Source organism: Lynx canadensis, chromosome F1, assembly GCF_007474595.2.
Source record: "Lynx canadensis isolate LIC74 chromosome F1, mLynCan4.pri.v2, whole genome shotgun sequence".
Lineage (NCBI taxonomy): Eukaryota > Metazoa > Chordata > Mammalia > Carnivora > Felidae > Lynx > Lynx canadensis.
In genome coordinates this window covers 65332014-65353487 of record NC_044319.2, presented here as the reverse complement: position 1 = coordinate 65353487, position 21474 = coordinate 65332014, and the positions used below count along the sequence as shown (strand labels likewise).

Genomic DNA, 21474 nt, shown 5'->3' with positions numbered 1-21474 from the left:
GCAGCAAAAGGAGAAGAAATACGGGGGGAAGGGTCTATCATCTGTGGGGAGGCAGGAGCCAAAGGATCCAGGCTAAGCTAATAATTCCATGTTCTCAATTGCTTTGTTTCCTTGACCGCTTCCTAGTCCCAGCCCCGGTCCAGTACGGGAGCATCTCTTGCGCATAATTACAGCCTTGCTTTTTGTTTAAGTTCATCAGTTTTAGAGAATATTTTCCCCACTTGTTCTGAACTTGAAGCTGCCTTGGGAGACATCCAGCTATCTCTGGATAGAGGAGCAGGAACTCCTCCTCAGCATATCTGAAAAAAAGGTAATCTAGATCAGGGAAATACAAATCAAAACCACACTCAGGTATCACCTCACGCCAGTCAGAGTGGCCAAAATGAACAAATCAGGAGACTATAGATGCTGGAGAGGATGTGGAGAAACGGGAACCCTCTTGCACTGTTGGTGGGAATGCAAACTGGTGCAGCCGCTCTGGAAAGCAGTGTGGAGGTTCCTCAGAAAATTAAAAATAGACCTACCCTATGACCCAGCAATAGCACTGCTAGGAATTTACCCAAGGGATACAGGAGTACTGATGCATAGGGGCACTTGTACCCCAATGTTCATAGCAGCACTCTCAACAATAGCCAAATTATGGAAAGAGCCTAAATGTCCATCGACTGATGAATGGATAAAGAAATTGTGGTTTATATACACAATGGAATACTACGTGGCAATGAGAAAAAATGAAATATGGCCTTTTGTAGCAACGTGGATGGAACTGGAGAGTGTGATGCTAAGTGAAATAAGCCATACAGAGAAAGACAGATACCATATGGTTTCACTCTTATGTGGATCCTGAGAAACTTAACAGGAACCCATGGGGGAGGGGAAGGAAAAAAAAAAAAGAGGTTAGAGTGGGAGAGAGCCACTCTCTCTCACAGCATAAGAGACTGTTAAAAACTGAGAACAAACTGAGGGTTGATGGGGGGTGGGAGGGAGGGGAGGGTGGGTGATGGGTATTGAGAAGGGCACCTTTTGGGATGAGCACTGGGTGTTGTATGGAAACCAGTTTGTCAATAAATTTCATATATATATATATATAAAAAAAAAAGGTAATCTAGGCTCCATTTGAACACTCTGTCAAGACAGTATCCTACCATGTTGGGTAGTTATCAGATAACCCCTCCTTACTGGACTGAATTGAAGGTGGTCACCAAGACGGAGGGCTCTGAAGTCATACTGTCTAAACGTAAATCTGGCTTTTGTACTTTTTCCAACGGTACAACTTGGAGAACTAACAAAGGTGTCCTGAGCCTCGGTGTCCCTATCTGTCATTTAGGAGCTTTGAGGACTTTAAAGATCAAAGGCCACAAGGTGTATAAAATGCTGAGCACAGTGGCTATAATATTCGTCAAATATTGCTTATTATTTAATGCTTTTGTTACTCTTACTATCGTCCTGAGCTGAAAATCACTTCCAGGGCCCTCGTGTTGTATCACTCCAGGGGATGCCATTCAGTCTTTCCTTTTTGCTTTCCGGGATCTCGGTAGCAGAGGCTGGATCACCTCTGTTTCACAAAGTAGGTGTCACAGGGCCCAGAATTGCAATGGCTGTATGATTTTTGGCACAGAACAAAAGAGCACCTTGCACATGTGGATGACAGAGTCCTGTTTAGGATGTGTGATGCTTCCCCGCGTTGGAAATTTATTGTCTTTCATAAGCCATGGTTCTTTTTATTTTGGAACTGGAAAATGATCAGTCTTATAACTAAATCCCTTCACACAAGAGTCAGACGTTCTCAGGGCATGGGCTGAAACACTGCTCCTCTGGGTCTGGGACAGGAGATTCTCATCCCAGTTGAAATTTCCTCCCCTCAAACAGGGATTGAAAACACCAGGGAACAAAGCAGCAAGCCTGTCTAAGACACATGTGCTGGCCTTGCAAACCCTTGGTTTGGGTCAGTTTAACCAGTGATATCCCTCCATTCATGTATATTTTTCCTTTTTAGAAATAAATGTTTTTAATTGTTTGTTTTGCTACACTAGACTACCTTCCATGTGTCTTATATCTTTGGATAATCAACTCCCATGTTGGGTAAACTAAAAAGTAAAATAATCATGGAAACAGTTATTTTGTTGTTTTTCTCTCCCTTAAATAGTCTCTTCCCCTCCCCCTCGTCCACCTAAAATCATATGTTCGGAGAAAGCAGTCATTAAGGCATCTATATTTCAGCAGAGAATTTCTTTATGAGTTGCATGAACTTGATAAATACTTCATATGTATGTGTTTCCTCTTTAAGTTTGATATATACGATCTAGCTATCGATTTATCTATATACACACATACACATGGAACATATATATATGTATATAACTTTATATGTAACATGTATATAACTTGTATATTATTTTTATGTATGAAATGTATGTAATATGCAACTAAAGCTTAATTACATATAATATGGTATATATTTATATGATATAATATGCATATTTAAGTGTAAGTTTGATTTTTCCATATCCCCACTTATTATTTGCTTGACACAATTATTTTTAATTCTTTCAGAGAAATGTCAGCAAGTGTTAGTGTCTTCCCCTATCTTTGTCAGCTTTTTACATGTTTCGAAGCTATGTTGTTAAATGCAACCAGGTAAGAATGTTATGTCTGGAATGAAATTTTCCTTATAATATTTTAGAGTTTCTCTCTATATTGCTGCTAATACTTCTTTCTCATAGATTCTATTTTATTTGTTATTATACTGCTACGCCAAACGTTTTCTCTTTCTTTCCATACTTTGCATGTCTGTATGTTTAGACAGATCTCTTATAAGCAGCAAATAGCTTAATTAAAAAGACCTCTTATGAGAGTCTTTGTATTATAATAAGTACACTTAGCCATTTACATGTTTTGTGATTTAAATAGGCTTGAAAGTGTTTCTCCCAAAATACTTGTGTTTCCTGTTTTTTTCATTCATTTCCAATTTGTTTTTCTTCCTTTCCTTTTCTAATTGGATGGATAAAATTTTCTATATTTTTCCCTACAAACTTTTTTCTCTGCTAGTTTGAAAACACGGATAGTCCTCTTTTAATGATCATTCTATTTCTTTGTTTTTTAAAGTTTTATTACGCAATATTTGTAAACATTCATGAAAGTGTAGAAAATATTAAACCCATAGATTTCAAAGTTTAATCATACAACATATTTTGTCATTTCCACTTCATCTATTTTTTTAATAATTTATTTTATTATATTTGTAAATGTTTATTTCTTTTTTAATTTTTATTTTTTTAACGTTTATTTATTATTGAGAGACAGACTGTGAGCAGGGGAGAGGCAGAGGATGAGGGAGACACATAATCCGAAGCAGGCTCCAGGCTCTGAGAGCTGTCAGCACAGAGCCCAAAGCGGGGCTCAAACTCACAAACCGCAAGATCATGACCTGAGCTAAAGTCAGACGCTTAACCAACTGAGCCAACAGGTGCACCAGTGTTTATTTCTTTATTTTGAGAGAGAGAAAGCACACATGAGTGGGAGGGGCAGAGATAGAGGGAGACAGAGAATCCCAAGCAGGCTCTAAGCTGTCAGCGCAGAGCCCAACGCAGGGCTTAACCCCACGAACCACAAGATCATGACCTGAGGCACATTCAAGAGCCAGCCGCTTAACTGAGCCATCCAGGTGCCCCTTTTTAAAAATATTTTAAAATAAGTTCCAGGGGAGGCAAGAGTCCAGGGCCAGATGGCTTCCCAGGGGAATTCTACCAAACATTTAAGGAACATTTAACACCTATTCTCTTGAAGCTGCTCCAAAAAATAGAAATGGAAGGAAAACTTCCAAACTCTTTCTTGAAGCCAGCATTACCTTGATTCCAAAACCAGACAGAGACCCCACTAAAAAGAACCATAGACTAGTTTCCCTGATCGACATGGATGCAAAAATCCTCAACAAGATATTAGCCAACCGGATCCAACAATACATTAAAAAAATTATTCACCACGACCAAGTGGGATTTATACCTGGGATGCAAGGCTCGTTCAATATCCGCAAAACAATTATCATCACATCAATAAAAGAAAGGACAAGAACCATATGATCCTCTCGATAGATGCAGAGAAAGCATTTGACAAAATACAGCATCCTGTGTTGATAAAAACCCTCAAGAAAGTAGGGAAAGAAGGAGCCTACCTTGAGATCATAAAAGCCATATATGAACGACCCAACGCTAATATCATCCACAATGGAGAAAAACTGAGAGCTTTCCCCCTAAGGTCAGGAACAAGACAGGGAGGAATAACTCTTGCCACTGTTATTCAACATAGTATTGGAAGTCTTAGCCTCTGCAATCAGACAACACAAAGAAATAAAAGGCATCCAAATCAGCCAGGAGGAAGTAAAACTTTCACTCTTCGCAGATGACTTTTCACAAAAGATTCCACGAAGAAACTGCTAGAATTGACTCATGAATTCAGCAAAGTTGCAGGATATAAAATCAATGCACAGAAATCAGTTGCATTCCTATGCACCAACAATGAAGCGACAGAAAGAGAAATCAAAGAATCGATCCGATTTACAGTTGCACAAAAAGCCATAAAATACCTAGGAATAAATCTAACCAAAAGGTGACAAATCTATACACTGAAAACTATAGACAGCTTATGAAAGAAATTGAAGAAGACACAAAAAAATGGAAAAAGATTCCATGCTCCTGGATAGGAAGAGCAAATATTGTTAAAATGTCGGTACTACCCAAAGCAATCTACATATTCAATGCAATCCCTATCAAAGTAACACCAGCATTCTTCACAGAGCTAGAACAAATAATCCTAAAATTTGTATGGAACCAGAAGAGACCCTGAATAGCCAAAGCAATCTTGAAAAAGAAAACCAAAGCAGGAGGCATCACAATCCCACACTTCAAGCTATACTGCAAAGCTGTAATCATCAAGACCATATGGTACCGGCACAAGAACAGACACTCAGATCAATGGAACAGAATAGCGAACCCAGAAATGGACCCACAAACGTATGGCCAACTAATTTTTGACAAAGCAGGAAAGAATATCCAATGGAAGAAAGACAGTCTCTTCAGCAAGTGGTGCTGGGAAAACAGGACAGCGACATGCAGAAGAATGAACCTGGACCACTTTCTTACACCAGTCACAGAAATAAACTCAAAATGGTTGAAAGACCTCAATGTAAGACAGGAAGCCATCAAAATACTAGAGGAGAAAGCAGGCAAAAACCTCTCTGACTTCGGCCGCAGCAACTTCTTACTCAACACGTCTCTGGAGGCAAGGGAAACAAAAGCAAAAATGAACTACTGGGACCTCATCAAGATAAAAAGCTTCTGCACAGCGAAGGAAACAATCAGCAAAACTAAAAGGCAACCGACACAACAGGAGAAGATACTTTCAAATGACATATCAGATAAAGGATTAGTAGCCAAAATCTATAAAGAACTTATCAAACTCAACACCCAAAAAAACAAATAATCCAGTGAAGAAATGGGCGAAAGACATGAATAGACACTTCTCCAAGGAAGACATCCAGACGGCCAACCGACACATGAAAAAATGCTCAACATCACTCATCATCAGGGAAATACAAATCAAAACCACAAACAGATACCACCTTACACCTGTCAGAATGGCTAACATTAACAACTCAGGCAACAACAGATGTTGGCGAGGATGCGGAGAAAGATCTCCTTTGCACTGCTGGTGGAAATGCAAGCTGGTGCAGCCACTCTGGAAAACAGTATGGAGGTTCCTCAAAAAACTAAAAGTAGAACTTTCCTACGACCCAGCAATTGCACTGCTAGGCATTTATCCATGGGATACAGGTGTGCTGTTTCGATGGGACGCATGCACCCCCATGTTTATAGCAGCCCTATCGACAATAGCCAAAGGATGGAAAGAGCCCAAATGTCCATGGATGGATGAATGGATAAAGAAGATGTGATACACACACACACACACACACACACGATGGAGTATTACTCGGCAATCAAAAAGAATGAAATCTTGCCATTTGCAATTACGTGGATGGAACTGGAGGGTATTATGCTAATTGAAATTAGTCAGTCAGAGAAAGAAAAAAATCATATGACTTCACTCATATGAGGACTTTAAGAGACGAAATAGATGGACATAAGGGAAGGGAAACAAAAATAATATAAAAACAGGGAGGGGGACAAAACAGAAGAGACTCTTGAATATGGAGAACAAACAGTGTTGCTGGAGAGGTTGTGGGAGAGGGGGTGGGCTAAATGGGTCAGGGGCATTAAGGAATCTACTCCTGAAATCATTGTTTCACTATATGCTAACTAATTTGGATGTAAATTTTAAAAAATAAAAAATAAAATTTAAAAAATAAAATAAATTCCGAAGATGTTTACATTTGCCCCAAACACGTTTTCTTCACTAATCACCATACCATTGCCTCATTCTAAAAATTCAACAATTTCTCAGTATCACCGGATATCTAGTCCATAGTCAAATGTCTTCACCTGCCCCATAAACGTCCTCTCACGTTTGGTTTATTTGAACCAAGATTCACGTTACTTTGGTTGTTGTCTCTTTTAATTTAGAATAGTTCTCTCGTGTTCACTCGCCCTCTACCCCTTCCCTTTTCCACACATCATCTCTCTCTCTGTCTGTCTCCCTAAGTCTAAAGATCATGTTTAAAGGCTTCTGCCCTGTGGAGACATCTAGAATGAAGTCCATCCTGTCAACAAGCTGCTGGACAGGTTGGCTGTGTTCTGGTGAGACTGTGTTCATTCACCTGTTAAGCCCAGAGCATCCCAGAAAACTCCAAACAGTACACCTCAGTCGGTTTTAAAGCAAATATTCATCAGGTGAGCTTACCTTCAGCCCCATTTTTTAAAACAGGTTTATTGAGATACAATTTACATACAAGACAATTCACTCATTTTGGTGTAAAACTGAATGGCTTTTAACATATTCACAGATGTTGCAAAACCATCACTACAGTAAACTTTAGGAAGGTTTAAACACCTCAAAAAGAAACTCTGTATTTTCTAACTATCACCGCTCCCTGGCCAGTTGCCCCCAGCACACATTTCTGCCACTAATCTAGTTGGGGTTTTCTAGATTTCTCTATTCTGGGTATTTTACGTGAATGATATCACAGAGTATGCGGCCTTTGTTGTGTCTGGATTCTTTCACGTAGAATAAAACTCGCAAGATTCCTCCGGGCCGCGGTGTGTATGGAGACTTCACTGTTTGTTATGTATGAAGATTTTCCGTTGCTTAGATATGTACACGTTTAGTTCATTCACTTCTCCGTCGATAGACATCTGGATGGTCTTTTTGTTTTGGCCACTAGAAATAATACTGCCGTAAATATTCATGTACAAATTTCTGTGTGGACGTATATTGTCGTTTCTTTTGGATATACACCCAGGATTGGAATCGCTGGGTCCTGTGACAACTGTCTGTTTCATCTTTGGAGGAAATCCCAGGCTGTTTTCCAAAGTGCTCATGTCACTTTCTGTTCCCACAAGCCGTGTGTGAGGGCACTGCTACTCAGACCCTTTGTTCATTTTTCAATTGTGTTATTTGCCTTTTTGTTATTGAGCTGCAAGAGTGCTTCATACCTGCTAGAAACAAGTCCCTTATCAGACACATGGTTTGCAAGTAATTTTTCCTATTCTATGAGTTGTCCTTCACTTTCTTGAAGGTGAGACCCCCTTTCACAACTGCCCCTACAAGTCCTCGGGTGCCAACGTCCTGGGGCTGCCACCGTCTGCTTGTTTCCAGACCCAGAACCCAGTTATCAACTTGTTCAACTGTCATTTTCATCTTTTCTCCTTTTCCTGTCCTATCCTGGACCTTTTAACCACTAGAGGCACCAAGCCGGGAGGCTGAGGGTTTGTTTTCTTAATCAGAATCCCTGACTGATTTTCTCTGTAGGGTCGGCAAGGTGTTCCCTCCACCTGGGTCTCAATACAGATACAATCATTGCTTTGATGCAATGGCTGATTCGGGTCTATCTCTCAGTTTGCATCTTCATTGTAACCTCCTCGAGAAGAGGGTGTAGGGGTATTTATCACTAATTACCACAATTTTAAGTAACTAACAGTAACTAAGTATAAATCAATTGTAATTTTAATATTTATATTCTCAACTCTTTCCAACCAGCCTAAGTGCAGGAACTGGACAGTATCTGTTTTGTTCGTCCTTCTGTGGCCTTAACAGACACGTGATGTATGTATGTAGTCAGAGCTAAATAAAGAGCTGAATGGAAAAGATGGGTGGTTGGATGGGTACCTTTCAGATAGTACGAATAACAACTTTGGGATTTTCATAGAAAGTTCTATAAAACTGCAAGTTTTCTAATAGTCAATACTTGACTTTCTATTCACAGTAGACATTCAGATGCATGATAACCTCTAACACCAGCTAATAATTCAATCACCATATATGTCATACGTTAAGCTATAGGAATATTTTTCACATATTCTCATATGTTTAAGGACATAAGTAGCTTGAAACAGAATAAAGAAGATGTCCAATGTAAAGAGTAATCATATTTCTTGCTAGTGGTTAGTCTCCTACACTCTCCCTGTGAATGGATGTCAAGGCCACCAAGACGGACATGCACAACCGGGCAGAACCCAAGTGCAGTCAGCTAGCTGACTTCTCAAGTACGTCCTCTGACTCCCTGATTCCTGTCCTTTGGGGAAAAGTATCTGGGAAGTACTTTTGCTTAATGACTTTTTCCTGGGTATTGTTCTAAGGCTCAGAGTAATGATGAGAGGTTTGGGGCAGATACACACATGCACACACACACACACACACACACACATTTATATGTATACACACATATATACATATACATACATGTATATATATATATATATATATATATATTCTTTTTGAAAGAGAGAGAGCATGAGTGGGGAAGGGGCAGAGAGAGGGGGAGAGAGGATCCAAAGCAGGCTCTGCCCTGACTGCAGCAAACCTGATGTGGGGCTTGAACTCACAAACTGTCCGAAGTTGGACTCTCAACCAACTAAGCCACTCAGGTGTCTATATATATATATATATATATATATATATAGTTATCAGTTGTATCCCAGACACTTTACCTGTGGTATACAGACCTTATCACTAACTCGCAAAATAACCTTCAAAAAATATTTTTAACAAATGGTGAAATTAAGACTCAGAGAGTTTGAGTTACTCACTAAAGATCATGTCATCAAAGTAACTGAATGAATTAGGACTTAAACCCACATGTATACAGTCAAAAACACGCTGTCCTCTACTATACCGGTGTTTTCCATTTCAATACACAAACAAATGGTATACATGCAATACCATTTAAGTGTAAATGGTACACGAAAAACAACCAAGTTATTTTTTGTTCTAAAATGTATCTCAATATTATTCAATATTATTGTTTAGAATACGAGTAAATGTATTTACATTAAATATTTATCAAATTTACTGTATATTGACATATAGTAGGTAAGGCCCAGATGTGACGAAATTCCCATGTATGGTACACAAACATCTGAGATTTGAAAACCACATTCCAATCTCTGGTCTCTGGCCGCATGTGGCTCCAGTGTGGCGGTTGTGTAGATGCTGAGAGCCAGGCAACACTTGCCCCAGTTCTGTATCCCACGTAGAAAAGCACTCAACGCTTGACTTCTCATCTGCGGTGACTGGCGACCCCCTGGGTCACCGTACCTCATCTTCTCCCTTGGCCTGCCTTCCCCACCTTCACTTCAATAAGTATCCCTGACCTCTTCAACTGCCTCCTCACGGCCTCCTTAATATCCTTGTTGCGCAAGCTATAGACGAAGGGGTTGAGGAAAGGTGTGAGCACCGAGTAGATCACAGCCAGGGCGCGGTCATAGTCCAGTGAGTAGCTACTCTTCAGCCGCACATACATAAAGAGGATGCTCCCGTAGAAGATGAGAACCACGGTCAGGTGCGAGGCACAGGTGGAGAAGGCCTTGGCCTTGCCTGCAACTGAAGGAATCCTGAGCACCGTGCGGACGATCTGGACATAGGAGCTGAGGATCAACAGGAAGGTGGCCAGTATCTTGCAGGAGTTGATAGCAAAGTCCACTAGGACGTTGACAGATGTGTCAGTACAAGCCAAGCTCAGCACGGGCGGGAAATCACAAAAGATGTGCTGAATGCGATTGGGGCCACAGAAAGGGAGACGGGACACCAGGGAAATCTCAGCCACCGGCCCAGCCAGACCTCCCAGCCAACAGCCAACGGCGATCTTGGCGCAGCGTGCTGGGGTCATGAGGGTGGAGTAGTGGAGGGGCCGGCAGATGGCTAAATACCTGTCATAAGCCATAGCTGTGAGGAGATAGCACTCAGTGGCCCCAAGAGAGTGAAAGAAGTAGATTTGCAGGAGGCATCCGGAGAAAGAAATGGTCTTCTCCTCCCTGAGCAGGTTCGACAGCATCTTGGGGACGGTGGCAGCCGTGTAGCCAAGCTCCAGCAGGGAGAGGATGCTGACAAAGTGGTACATGGGTGTGTGGAGCTGGGAGTCCAGGCGGACCACTAGGAATACCAGCAGGTTTCCCAGTACGGTGGTGACATAAATTAGAAGTAACAAGACGAAGAGGTAAGCCTGGATACCCTGGAGGTGGGGGAAGCCCGAGATGACGAACTCTGTTACCTGGCTCCAATTCCCAGCACCCATGGCTCACCGTTCATATTCCTAGACCGTGGGGCATGGAGGGATGAGGAAGAAAGTTGAACCACAGAAATCTTAAGAACAAGATCCCTCAAAGGACTTTATCTCACCTCTGCCACCTCCAGAGTAAAGGGCTCCCAGCAAATACGTTAAGAGGCCAGAGTTTGGATCCCTTTCTAGCCCTTACCATTGTCAGCAGCTTCCTTCAGAGTATCTGCTCTTATAATCAGACTCTAAGTCCGTCTCTGGTGTCACAGCCCATTTTTTGGCCTCCATAATCCATTGTGTAACCCGGTTATCTTGCCTAATGGAAACTAGACGGGTTTTGGAAACTTCAGTATTCCTCATCCAAGGTTTATCTTATTATCTACCTATATTCCTTGTCATTTATACTGATAAAATATCGGTAGTATACTGGACCAAGATTACATCATTTCAGTTATATATTTTGATTTGTAATTTCAGTTTATTTTCTTCCTCAACTTTCTGGATACCAAAGCATCAGCCCTTTCACCCTCGGCTCCCTCTCATTTCCTCATGGAGACTCGGGTCTGGCAGCATCCTCCAGGAGCAGGTAGGTCAGGGTTTCACCTGTCTCGGACTCGGGGGTGAATCTCAGTCAAGGCAAGGGGGTTTGAGTTAATATAAGAGCCACAGAAAACAAGGAGGCAAATCTATGTCTTTGCATTTCTATTCCCAGCTGTGGCCACTTTGTTGGTCCTTCCTTCCGCTTTCCTCCTCCACCCACCTGGAATGTGTTCTTCTGGTTTACTGCTTTTTAGATGGCAAATATTTAACTTGTCTGAGAGGTCCATGTGACAAAAATTTATTGAACATTTTCTGTATTGGAGGTATTGTTCCTAGAACGGGAGCTAAAACAGTAAGTGAAGCTAGGCAACTAATATTCTACTAGAGAAAATAGAGAAGGCCACTCATTGCCAACCAGCTCTGTATTGGAACACTCCATCATCACAGAAACGTGCTCCTGTTGTCACTTGTTAAACAAGTAAAAGACAAGCCCCCCAAATTCCTTCTCTTGACTCACTTATCCCAGAGCCACTGGTCCGTTTCCTCCCCTGTTCCTGAAACAACACCCCCTCAAAGAGCTGCCTCCACTCTCATTCCTAAGGGTTGGTTTTCTCTTAAACCTTTCCAGTCAGACTTTCACCACCTACCACTCCATCAGACCACCCCTCTTCACACACACGAGTTATCTCACATTTACCACATCCAGTTCCCATTCCTTAGCTTGCCCAGGCTATCCTCCAGCCTTGACAGAGGTCCCTGTCCTGCCCTTTGACACACTCGCCTCATTGGTTCTCAGGGCTACATCTTCCTATCAGAGTGCCATCATTCGGCTTCTTCCTCCTTGACTGGTCCCTCCTTACCTCCTTTGCTAGTTCTTTCTCCCTGACCTACCTTCCTAATTCACAGCGGTCAGTGTTGGTTCTCCTTTTTTCCTTTCTCTGTAAACTCACTCCTTGGTCGATGCCATCCAATGTCATGACTGAAAACAACACAGATGTTTAGACAGCTTTCTAAATAGACTCCCCAGCCAACACGGTCTCCCCTACTAGGCCTCGCCTCTCCCCCATGGACCGTCACAGTCTTGCAGCTCATGGACCCAAATTCTCACAGTTGTCGTTGCTTCTGTATTTCTGCCAAATCCAGGAGCTAATTTTCACTGGGTTCGAGCCATGACCTCGCTCACCTCCATCACTGTAACGGTCTCCTAACAGATCCTACTCGTGTTGGCCCATCTGTAGCCTGTCCTCAGCACTGCAGCCACATCTGTCCTTTCCATTTCAAGTCAGGCCCTGCCTTCCCTGCTCAAACCTCTTCAGCGACCTGACGGCTTATAGTCTTTGTTGTAGCTTTCTCTTCCTCGAGCCATGTTCTGCCTAATCTCCCCTTGGGTAGCTTTTTCATTTGTTCCAAGCCTTGGTACAGATCTGCCCTCCCCAGCAGCCCTGCCTGAGCTGCCCTAAATAGAACTGGAGCCTGCCTCCTTCCCCACGCCCAGGTCCTGTCCTAGCACCACCTTTCTGTACTCCCCATTTAATCCTTTCCACGGTTCTTACGTGTCCTAATGATACAAATGAGCTTACTCGTCATCTCAACTATTTGTGGTTTCTCTCCCCTATGACAACGCAAGCTTCACCAGGGCAGGGAGATTTTCTGTTTTGCTCACTGATGAATCCAATCTCACTGATGAATCTACAGTTGGGTCTGGACCACGATAATGAATGAATCAAGAAATATTTGTTACATGAATAAGCAAATTGGGTAAGGTAGCTAACTGCTTATTTGCATATGCAGGAGGAACCATGAATGAGCCCTGGGCTGGAAGTGGAGATCAGGACCACCTCACAGAAGACATCATTTTTTTTTTAAGTTTATTTATTTATTGAGGTGGGGAGGGGAGAGAGAAACATAAACAGGCTCCATGCTGATGCAGGGCTCAATCTCATCAACCATGAGATCACGACCTGAGCCAAAATTAAGAGTTGGATGCCCAAGCAACAGAGCCACCAAGGCACATCAGAAGACATCACTTTTATTTGAAGTAAAGGGTCAGAACGCCAGGTGGAAAAAAACGCAAGAAAGGTATTCTAGGCAGAAAGGAACACTTGCTCAAAGGCAAAGTGTTACAAACGCATCCAGTCTCCTCCTCTGTTCTCCAAGCTGCTTTTCACTTCTCCCTCTCATCCCATCCAAACCTACGTTATTTACCCTGCTTGCTCCTGGCTGCACCGTCTTCTAAACCCAGGCAACATGCCGTCTTCTTGTGCCAAAACTTGCTCATTCCAAAGATAGGATGTTTCTCTACTAAGATGTCAGAAGACCATTTCCGGGCAGGATCCTTCTGAGTGATCTTGCTTCAGCAAAGCCCTAATAACCATCTTAATATTAGAGATTTCCCCTTTGCCTTAGTTTTCTTTGCTTCAAATCCATACCTGCCCATTGTCCAATTCTGCCTTTACCTCCTTCAAATCTTAGGTGCAGATGTGCCTCCTATAAAACATTATCCCAACATTTCTATCCAGCTCAGATCATATTTATTCTAGGCTTTTTACATTCCTTCCCCTCCAAGTATAAATATAAAGTTTCTGCTCCATCTCCGGCCTCCCAACCACACTCAAGATGAATTGTTTAGTGACCTTAGCTAAACTTTCAGATATATGGGGGCTGGCCTCAAGGTTGAATAATGGAAGGCAACGTCTTGCCCTTCCTTCCTCAGAGGGTAAGGTTTCCACATGACTCCAAAGACTTAGTCTCGAGCTACAGAATAGTCCCCCTTATCCACGGTTTGCCTTTCCACAGTTTCAGTTACCTGTGGTCAACTGCCGTCTGAAAGCAGACGGTCCTCCTTCTGACCTATCATCAGAAGGCCACTAGTAGACTAACGCTGTGTCACAACGCCTACATCATTCACCTCCTCCATCTCATCACCTAGGCATTTTGTCATCTCACATCATCACAAGAAGGGTGGGTACAGTACGGTAAGATATTTTGAGAGAGAAAAAAGCCACATGCACGTCACTGTTATTACCATATATTGTCATAATTGTTTGATTACTGTTGTTGGTAACTCTATTGTTTGTTAATTACAAATTTAATTCTATTTATAAATTAAACTTTATCATAGGTATGTATGTATTGGAAAAAACATAGCATATATAGGATTTAGGACTATTTGTTGTTTCAGGCATCACTCGGGGTCTTGGAACGTATCCCCTAGAGATAAAGGACCTTGTTTCTCTGCTCGCTGATGTCCTGTTGACATTCACTCCCTGGATATCCCACCTGGGAAATCAAAGTCAGCATAACCAGGCCAAGCATTATTTCTCCCTGAAACTAGTTCCCCACACCTGCTTCAATCCCCAGGTCACAATTCACAGAGATTCTGGCTACTCATCTCTCTCCCTCACACCCCACCCAATATAGCAAAAAAACAAAAAACAAACAACAACAACAACAACAACAACAACAAAACCCTGATGGTTTCTCCTTACATTGTCTTTTTTAAATTATTATTTAATTTTCTTTTAATATTTCTAATTACTGTTTTAATTCAGTTTCCAAAACTGAGAGATATTGAGTCAGTGTTGGAAGAAACTTGAGGAAATACCAATTCTCTTTGGAGCTCCCATAATCTTGGGTTTCATTGGATCATGAAAAATATCTTTTTTTAATATGAAATTTATTGTCAAATTTGTTTCCATGCGACACCCAGTGGTCATCCCAACGGGTGCCCTCCTCAGTGCCCATCACCCAGTTTCCCTTCCCTCCCACCCACCATCAACCCTCAGTTTATTCTCAGTTTTTAAGAGTCTCTTATGGTTTGGCTCTCTGCTTCTCTAACTTTTTTTTTCCTTCCTCCCTCTCCCCCATGGTCTTCTGTTAAGTTTCTCAGGATCCACATAAGAGTGAAAACATATGTTATCTGTCTTTCTTTGTCTGACTTATTCCACTTAGCATAACACTCTCCAGTTCCATCCATGTTGCTACAAAAGGCCAGATTTCATTCTTTCTCATTGCCAAGTAGTATTCCATTGTATATATCAACCACAATTTCTTTATCCATTCATCAGTTGTCAGAAATTGTGGATCATAAAAAATATCTTAACTGTATCAGACATTCCCATCAATTCATAAAAATAAAAGATCTTTTAACACTACCACAAAAAAAGAATAATAAGGAGGCTGAAGTTTCTTGCCCCATAAGACAATTCTGTCTGTTGTCAAAGAACTTCAGTCTGTAAACTGAGTCCTTCCAGTGACCTGAAGTCTGAGATCCACCCATTATCCCTAGTTCTGCTTACGGAAAATCCCTGTCGTTCTGGTCCAGATTCGTGCTTTAGACACTGTTTTCACCATCATCATAGAAATTTCACCGTTTGCCAAATGGGTACCTGTACTTCGTTTTAATCTTTTTGTTTGCAATGCATCCCCCCAAGACCACACTTCTTCCCGAGTCAGTCTGTAGACATCTAACCATTTGGGGGTTCAAGTCCACCACTGTTTTTCCTTGAGTGTCTACGGTGAACACCAGTCTGCCCCACCAATCTCCCCTGCTGAATTCCCAGTAGTCCTTCCTCACTTTGCCTCCAACTATACCCCGTCAAATGCTGCAGTGTTTTCCATTCATTATTTTATTCCAAAGCAACTTTCCGTGAGGATTTTGAAATTAAAGATGTCTCACTTTACGCCCTACCTCCTGGAGGATTTGGCACAGCGACCGATGTCTCAGTTGTGGTGGGAAATGAAAGAATCGATGGCAGCCAGGGTGATTTGTCCAGACCCTTAGCTCACAACTACTCGTCTCCTCCCTTCGGTCTCCTGATATTGGAGGAGAAACCTAACACGTGCATCTCATGTATGAATTAGCAGTTATCTTACGCGGGTCCTTTTCAAACATACTGTGTTCCTCTTACTCCAAAATGCTTTTAGAACAAATCTTTTTCATTCTATGCTCTAGTTCTCACCATTGCATTCTCCATAGTATCTAATTATTTACGCATAGGGCCAAAGCGCTGGGTCAGGAGGGGATTCCATTTTAGATGATCTCATTCTGCGTCTTCATGGCGCAAGAGAGGAAACTGGGACCCAGACAAGGGAGATGGCTTGCGCAGGATCATGCTAGTTTTAAAAGAGCCCTATTTGCTCATTCTGCGCGCAGACTGAACGACAGCATTAGGAAGGCAGAATATCTGTGTGTGTTTTATTTTAAATAGGTTTCGTGTTCTGAATGATATGTCTGTGGACCCTAATTATCCGATACTTCTCCTTATTTCTGAATTCCCTCAGTTTCTTCCCAGTGCCCCAACCAGAAAAGGACCTGGGGGCAAATGTGCCTGAGCGACAGCATCCTTACCCAGAGCCCAATGGTGGGGAGCACTCTGCACGTCTTGCCACGGGCAGTCCAGTCATGGCTCAGAGTCTGGAGCTGGGAGAAAGCTCTCTGCTCACTTTTTCCCCTCTCGTTTATGGTCACATGGGGCACTCCTGGGGCTGGAAGGGAGTGAAGCACTTTGATGGGGCCCGTGGGAGTCCGTCCCAGCATGAGGGACTCCTCTCTCGTGACCGTGTCCTTGATAGGTCCTCATAGAGACAGAAGCCCCTGGGCCTTCGGAGCAGCCCTCCTGGGGTTTTCAAAGTTCTCTCTCAGGGAGGGAACTGAGACACAGGAAGTTCACTAACCAGTGGTCCTTCATCACCTGTGAGTTCACCTCAGTAATAGGAACTACCCGCCCGGCTTGAGATAGAACATCTCTCAGGGAGATGATTTTCTTCGACACAATACAGTCATTGGGGTGGGGGTATGGGCGGCAAACAGGGTCCTGCGAGAACCTCTTTCTCTTGTGGGACCTGCGAGAAAGCACATACCTTCCAATCATAACAGGGTCTTTCTAAAATGTGACTGGCTTCTTGGACCCTGAGTGAGGGCAGGGATGGGCTGAGGACACGACACTCGAAGCAGACCCTTGATCCTGCCCTTTGTTCCTACCTGCAGTGGCTTTATCTTCGCTTGCACACGGGAGCCACCCCTCTACTCTCCTGTTACCTTGCCCGGAAACGAGCCTTGCTTCGGAATATTGGATTTAAATCTCAGTTGTTCTTCCGGCTATTTATGTGGCATTGGCTGCTCAACGAGGGTTTGATTTCCTGTATTTCGTAGGGAGAGGCCACAACTTGCCTCATATGACACTCACTGAGATGACCATGAGCAAAAGACAGACAGTAACAAGTGGGGGTGAGGATATAAAAATTAGGACCCTCGGTACCGCTGTGAGAATGTAAAATGGCGCTGTCACCTTGGAAAGCAGTTGAACGGTTTCTCAAAAATTTAAACCTGCCGCCACCGTATGACCCAGTCATTCCACTTCTAGGCACATCTACCCAAGAGAACGGAAACAGAACTCGTACACAGAAGCACTGTCCACAATAGTCAAAAAGTGGGAATGATCTAAATGCCCATCAAATGATGGATGGACAAATAGAATATGGTATATCCACACAACGGAAGATTATTTAGCATTAAATGTATGTTAGCATTTAACTTAAGTATCGATGTGGCTGGATTAAAATCTATGTTACAGCATGCATGAACTCTGAAAACATTACGCTAAGTGACAGAAGCTGATTGAAAGAAGAACACATATCATATGATTCCATTGCTGTGCAATGGCCAGAACGGACAAATGCCTGGGGTAGGGGGCCGGGGGAGGATAGGGTGAGGCAAATATTCTACAATTAGATTGCTATGATTGTTGCACAAGTCTGAAAATGCACTACAAATCACTGAGTTGCGCAGTTTAATAGGTGAACCGTATGGCATGCAGGCTATAGCACAATAAAGAAAATAAACATTTTTAAAGAGGTGAAATAAAGACATTTTCAGGAAAAGAGTGAAAGAAATTACTGTCCGTAGGCATGCATTACACGAAATAGTAAATAAAACTCTTCACGCAGAAGGAAAACAATACTAGATAGAAATTTCAAACCACACAAAGAAATGTAAGAGCACAAGAAAAAGCATAAGGCAAATAACTAGCATCAAATTGCGGTGTATTCTATAGCAGCCGAGAAAGTAAAAGAACTACAGCAAAATAAGACAGTAGAGGTGAATCGCGTAAACATGATGCTGAGTGAAAGGAAGCAGAAACAAAAGGCTGGAAATGATCAGAACCAATTTCTATAAAATACCAGAACATGTAAAATCCACCTTCAATGTTAGATGTCGGGTTAGATGTCCTGGGGCAGGAGAGGAGTTGTGTCGGATGTGAAGGAGTGTGGGGGAACTTTTGGAGATGTCTCCAAAGTTCTGTTCTGAATGTCCCTTACATAAAAGTTTATTAACCTGTGGAAGTTCACGGCGTGGCACACTTATGTCCTGCACGGTTCTCTGCATGTAAATTTCAATGCCTTTGAATATCAGTGGTCTACCATCTAGCTTGCACGTTTTCGCTTCTTTGCCAAGTTGTAGATTCCATGTAATACAAGGGTTGTGGTTCCAAAAACAGTAGCTGCACGTGGGTCATAACTTACTCGAGTGTAGCAGAACAAAAAAAAAAAATCAGAGTGGGTGTAAAACAAACTAGGAAACAGGCCAGAAGAAAGGAGAATGTTCTCTTCTATCATTTCTGAATGCTTTGCTTTCTGTTTTCCATGGAAATTTTGGTTCTGCTATATTTAACGTAAGCGTGGAGGAGCTGGATGAGAAAGGAAGATGATGGCTTTCTCAGAAGTAGGAAGTAGGAAGGGATAGAGTGAAAGCTTCCCACTCCCCATACATGTCTAAGGACCATATAGAGAAGTAATAGTTGCAATACACAATAATATAGAGAGAAAAATGGATACAGAAATAAGAAAGGTGAGGCATTAAAATATAGGCAAAGAAATACTAAAGCAGTCTCATCTATAAATGAGGATCATGATTTCTTCCCTCTTTGTTCCAAGGAGTTTTGAAAGTTACATATATATGTGTGTTAATATGTTTGCATACTATATATATATATATATAGAGAGAGAGAGAGAGAGAGAGAGAGGGAGAGAATTTTTATAACTTCATATCCATATGCTATACATAAGAAAAATAGTTTCAATGTTCAATTAATCTGCATGGCTAAGAAAGGTCTTATATTTGAGGTAATTGTTTGAACACATAGAAAATGTAATAAATGTATGAGGAATCTTAAAAGATTCTGGGAAATTTGTGACTCAGAAAAAAACTCTTATGTTTGTGATAAATTACTAGCCTTGGAATTCCAGGCCCCCCAAAGAACATCTAAGAAAGTAAAGGGTTAAATGGGGTCTTAGAACTGTATCATGTTAGCAGGGAACGTCACCTAATGCTGGTTTACTCACCCACCACCGTTTGTGAATAAAGAAATAGAGATCCAGAAAAATCACTGAGAGCAGCATACAGTTAGTGGTTAATAAGGGTTAGTTGTCAGTTATTAGCCAAAAAGTGTTAAATGGCAAAGTGTTACATGGTTACGGACAAGTTGAGGCTGGTTGTGTAGGAAACACGGGTGAGTTCAACTGGTGTGGATCAAAGCATTCTAGAAAAGAGTGGGTTCCAGTAGTGATCAAAGTAGGGATCAAAATGTGTGAGTGATAGGAGTAGGTAAGATTCATTACATTTTTCATTCTTGGCATTTTTATTGATACTCAGCACGTTTAAACACTCGTTAAATTCTGGACATACATTGAGTAACAAAACTGACATGATTTCAGACCAAATGCCGTTTATGGACTTGTAGGAAAGAATGACATATAATATCTATATAATACCAATATCTATACCTATCTAATACATATACACATATAAGTTGTAGAACACATTTTGAAGAAAGCAAACATAATTCAAAAGAGAAAAAAAATGAGTGACATACATTAGGTGGGCGTTCAAGAAGTCCTCTAGAAGTTAATGTCACTTGAAAGTGACAGTTGAGCAGAAACTCACACAATGAGAAGGATTGAACCAAATGAAGGTCTGGTGGGAAATCAGTGCAAATTCTCGGATCCATTCAAGTCTTAATGCATTTGAAGAATTCAAAGAGTTCTGGCATAGGTATGAAATTGAAACCCATAAGGCTTTCCTATCTTACTTGATGCTTGAGGAAGCATCAAGTAAGATAGGACAAAAAAAAGACAGAAAGATGGATTCAATGAAGAAGGAGAAAATCAAGAGATAATGATGCAATCAAAGCGAAGAGACCAACTTTTTTAAAAAGAACTGGTCAGGGGCGCCTGGGTGGCGCAGTCGGTTAAGCGTCCGACTTCAGCCAGGTCACGATCTCGCGGTCCGTGAGTTCGAGCCCCGCGTTGGGCTCTGGGCTGATGGCTCAGAGCCTGGAGCCTGTTTCCGATTCTGTGTCTCCCTCTCTCTCTGCCCCTCCCCCGTTCATGCTCTGTCTCTCTCTGTCCCAAAATAAATAAATAAAACGTTGAAAAAAAAAATTTAAAAAGAACTGGTCATGTATATCAAGAGCTCAAGAAAGATGAATATCATACGATTTCACTTATATATGGAATTTATGAAACAAAACAGATGAACATAGGGGAAGGGAAGCAAAAATAAGATAACAGAGAGGGAGACAAACCACAAGAGACTCCTAAATACAGAGAACAAACCAAGCGTTGCCGGAGGGGCGTTGGGGGTGGGGGGACGGGTTAAACGGGCCGGCCCTTGTTGGGATGAGCAAGGGTGTTATATGTAAGTGATGAGTCACTAAATTCTATTCCTGAAATCATTATCACACTATATGCTAACTAATTTGGATTGAAATTTAAAATGAATAAATAAATAAAAATATATAAGAGGAAAGACGAGTCTAATGGATAAGGCAGCATGGAGGTTATTAATGAGCTTGACAAAATATTTTTTGAAAGCTCTGAGCCAAAGCCAGATGGCAGTGGGTTTCAAAATGTGTAGGGAGTGAAGACGAGGAGGTAGACTGTGTCATTAATCACGTTGAGAAGTTTAATTGGAAATGAGAGCATAAGAAATAGACCTGTAGCTGGCTGGGAATGTGTGCCCAGGGAAATATGGGTGCTTGTTTCTAAGAAGGAAGATTCTAAAGTATTCTTAAATGCTAAAAGCACTGATCAAGTGAAAAATGCAAAACATAAAGACATAGGAAATAAAAGAAAAACATACTTTGAGAAGGCAAGAGGAGATGGGATCCATAGCATGTGTGGTAATGGGAAGATTATTCAAGGCCAGGACCAAGGTACATAGAACGTTTCTGAGGCCAACTCTAAAATGGAAGAAGGACCTTGGTAGAGAG

At 41.8% G+C, this 21474-nt stretch overlaps 1 protein-coding gene across 1 annotated transcript; it reads right to left on the bottom strand.

Annotated features, from left to right (window-relative positions):
• Positions 1-9298: 9298 nt before the first annotated feature.
• Positions 9299-11094, bottom strand: LOC115505441 (olfactory receptor 6N1). The gene has a single exon (XM_030303079.1). It carries the CDS (start codon positions 10679-10681, stop codon positions 9707-9709), a length of 975 nt encoding a protein of 324 aa, XP_030158939.1. The 5' UTR covers positions 10682-11094; the 3' UTR covers positions 9299-9706.
• Positions 11095-21474: the final 10380 nt, after the last annotated feature.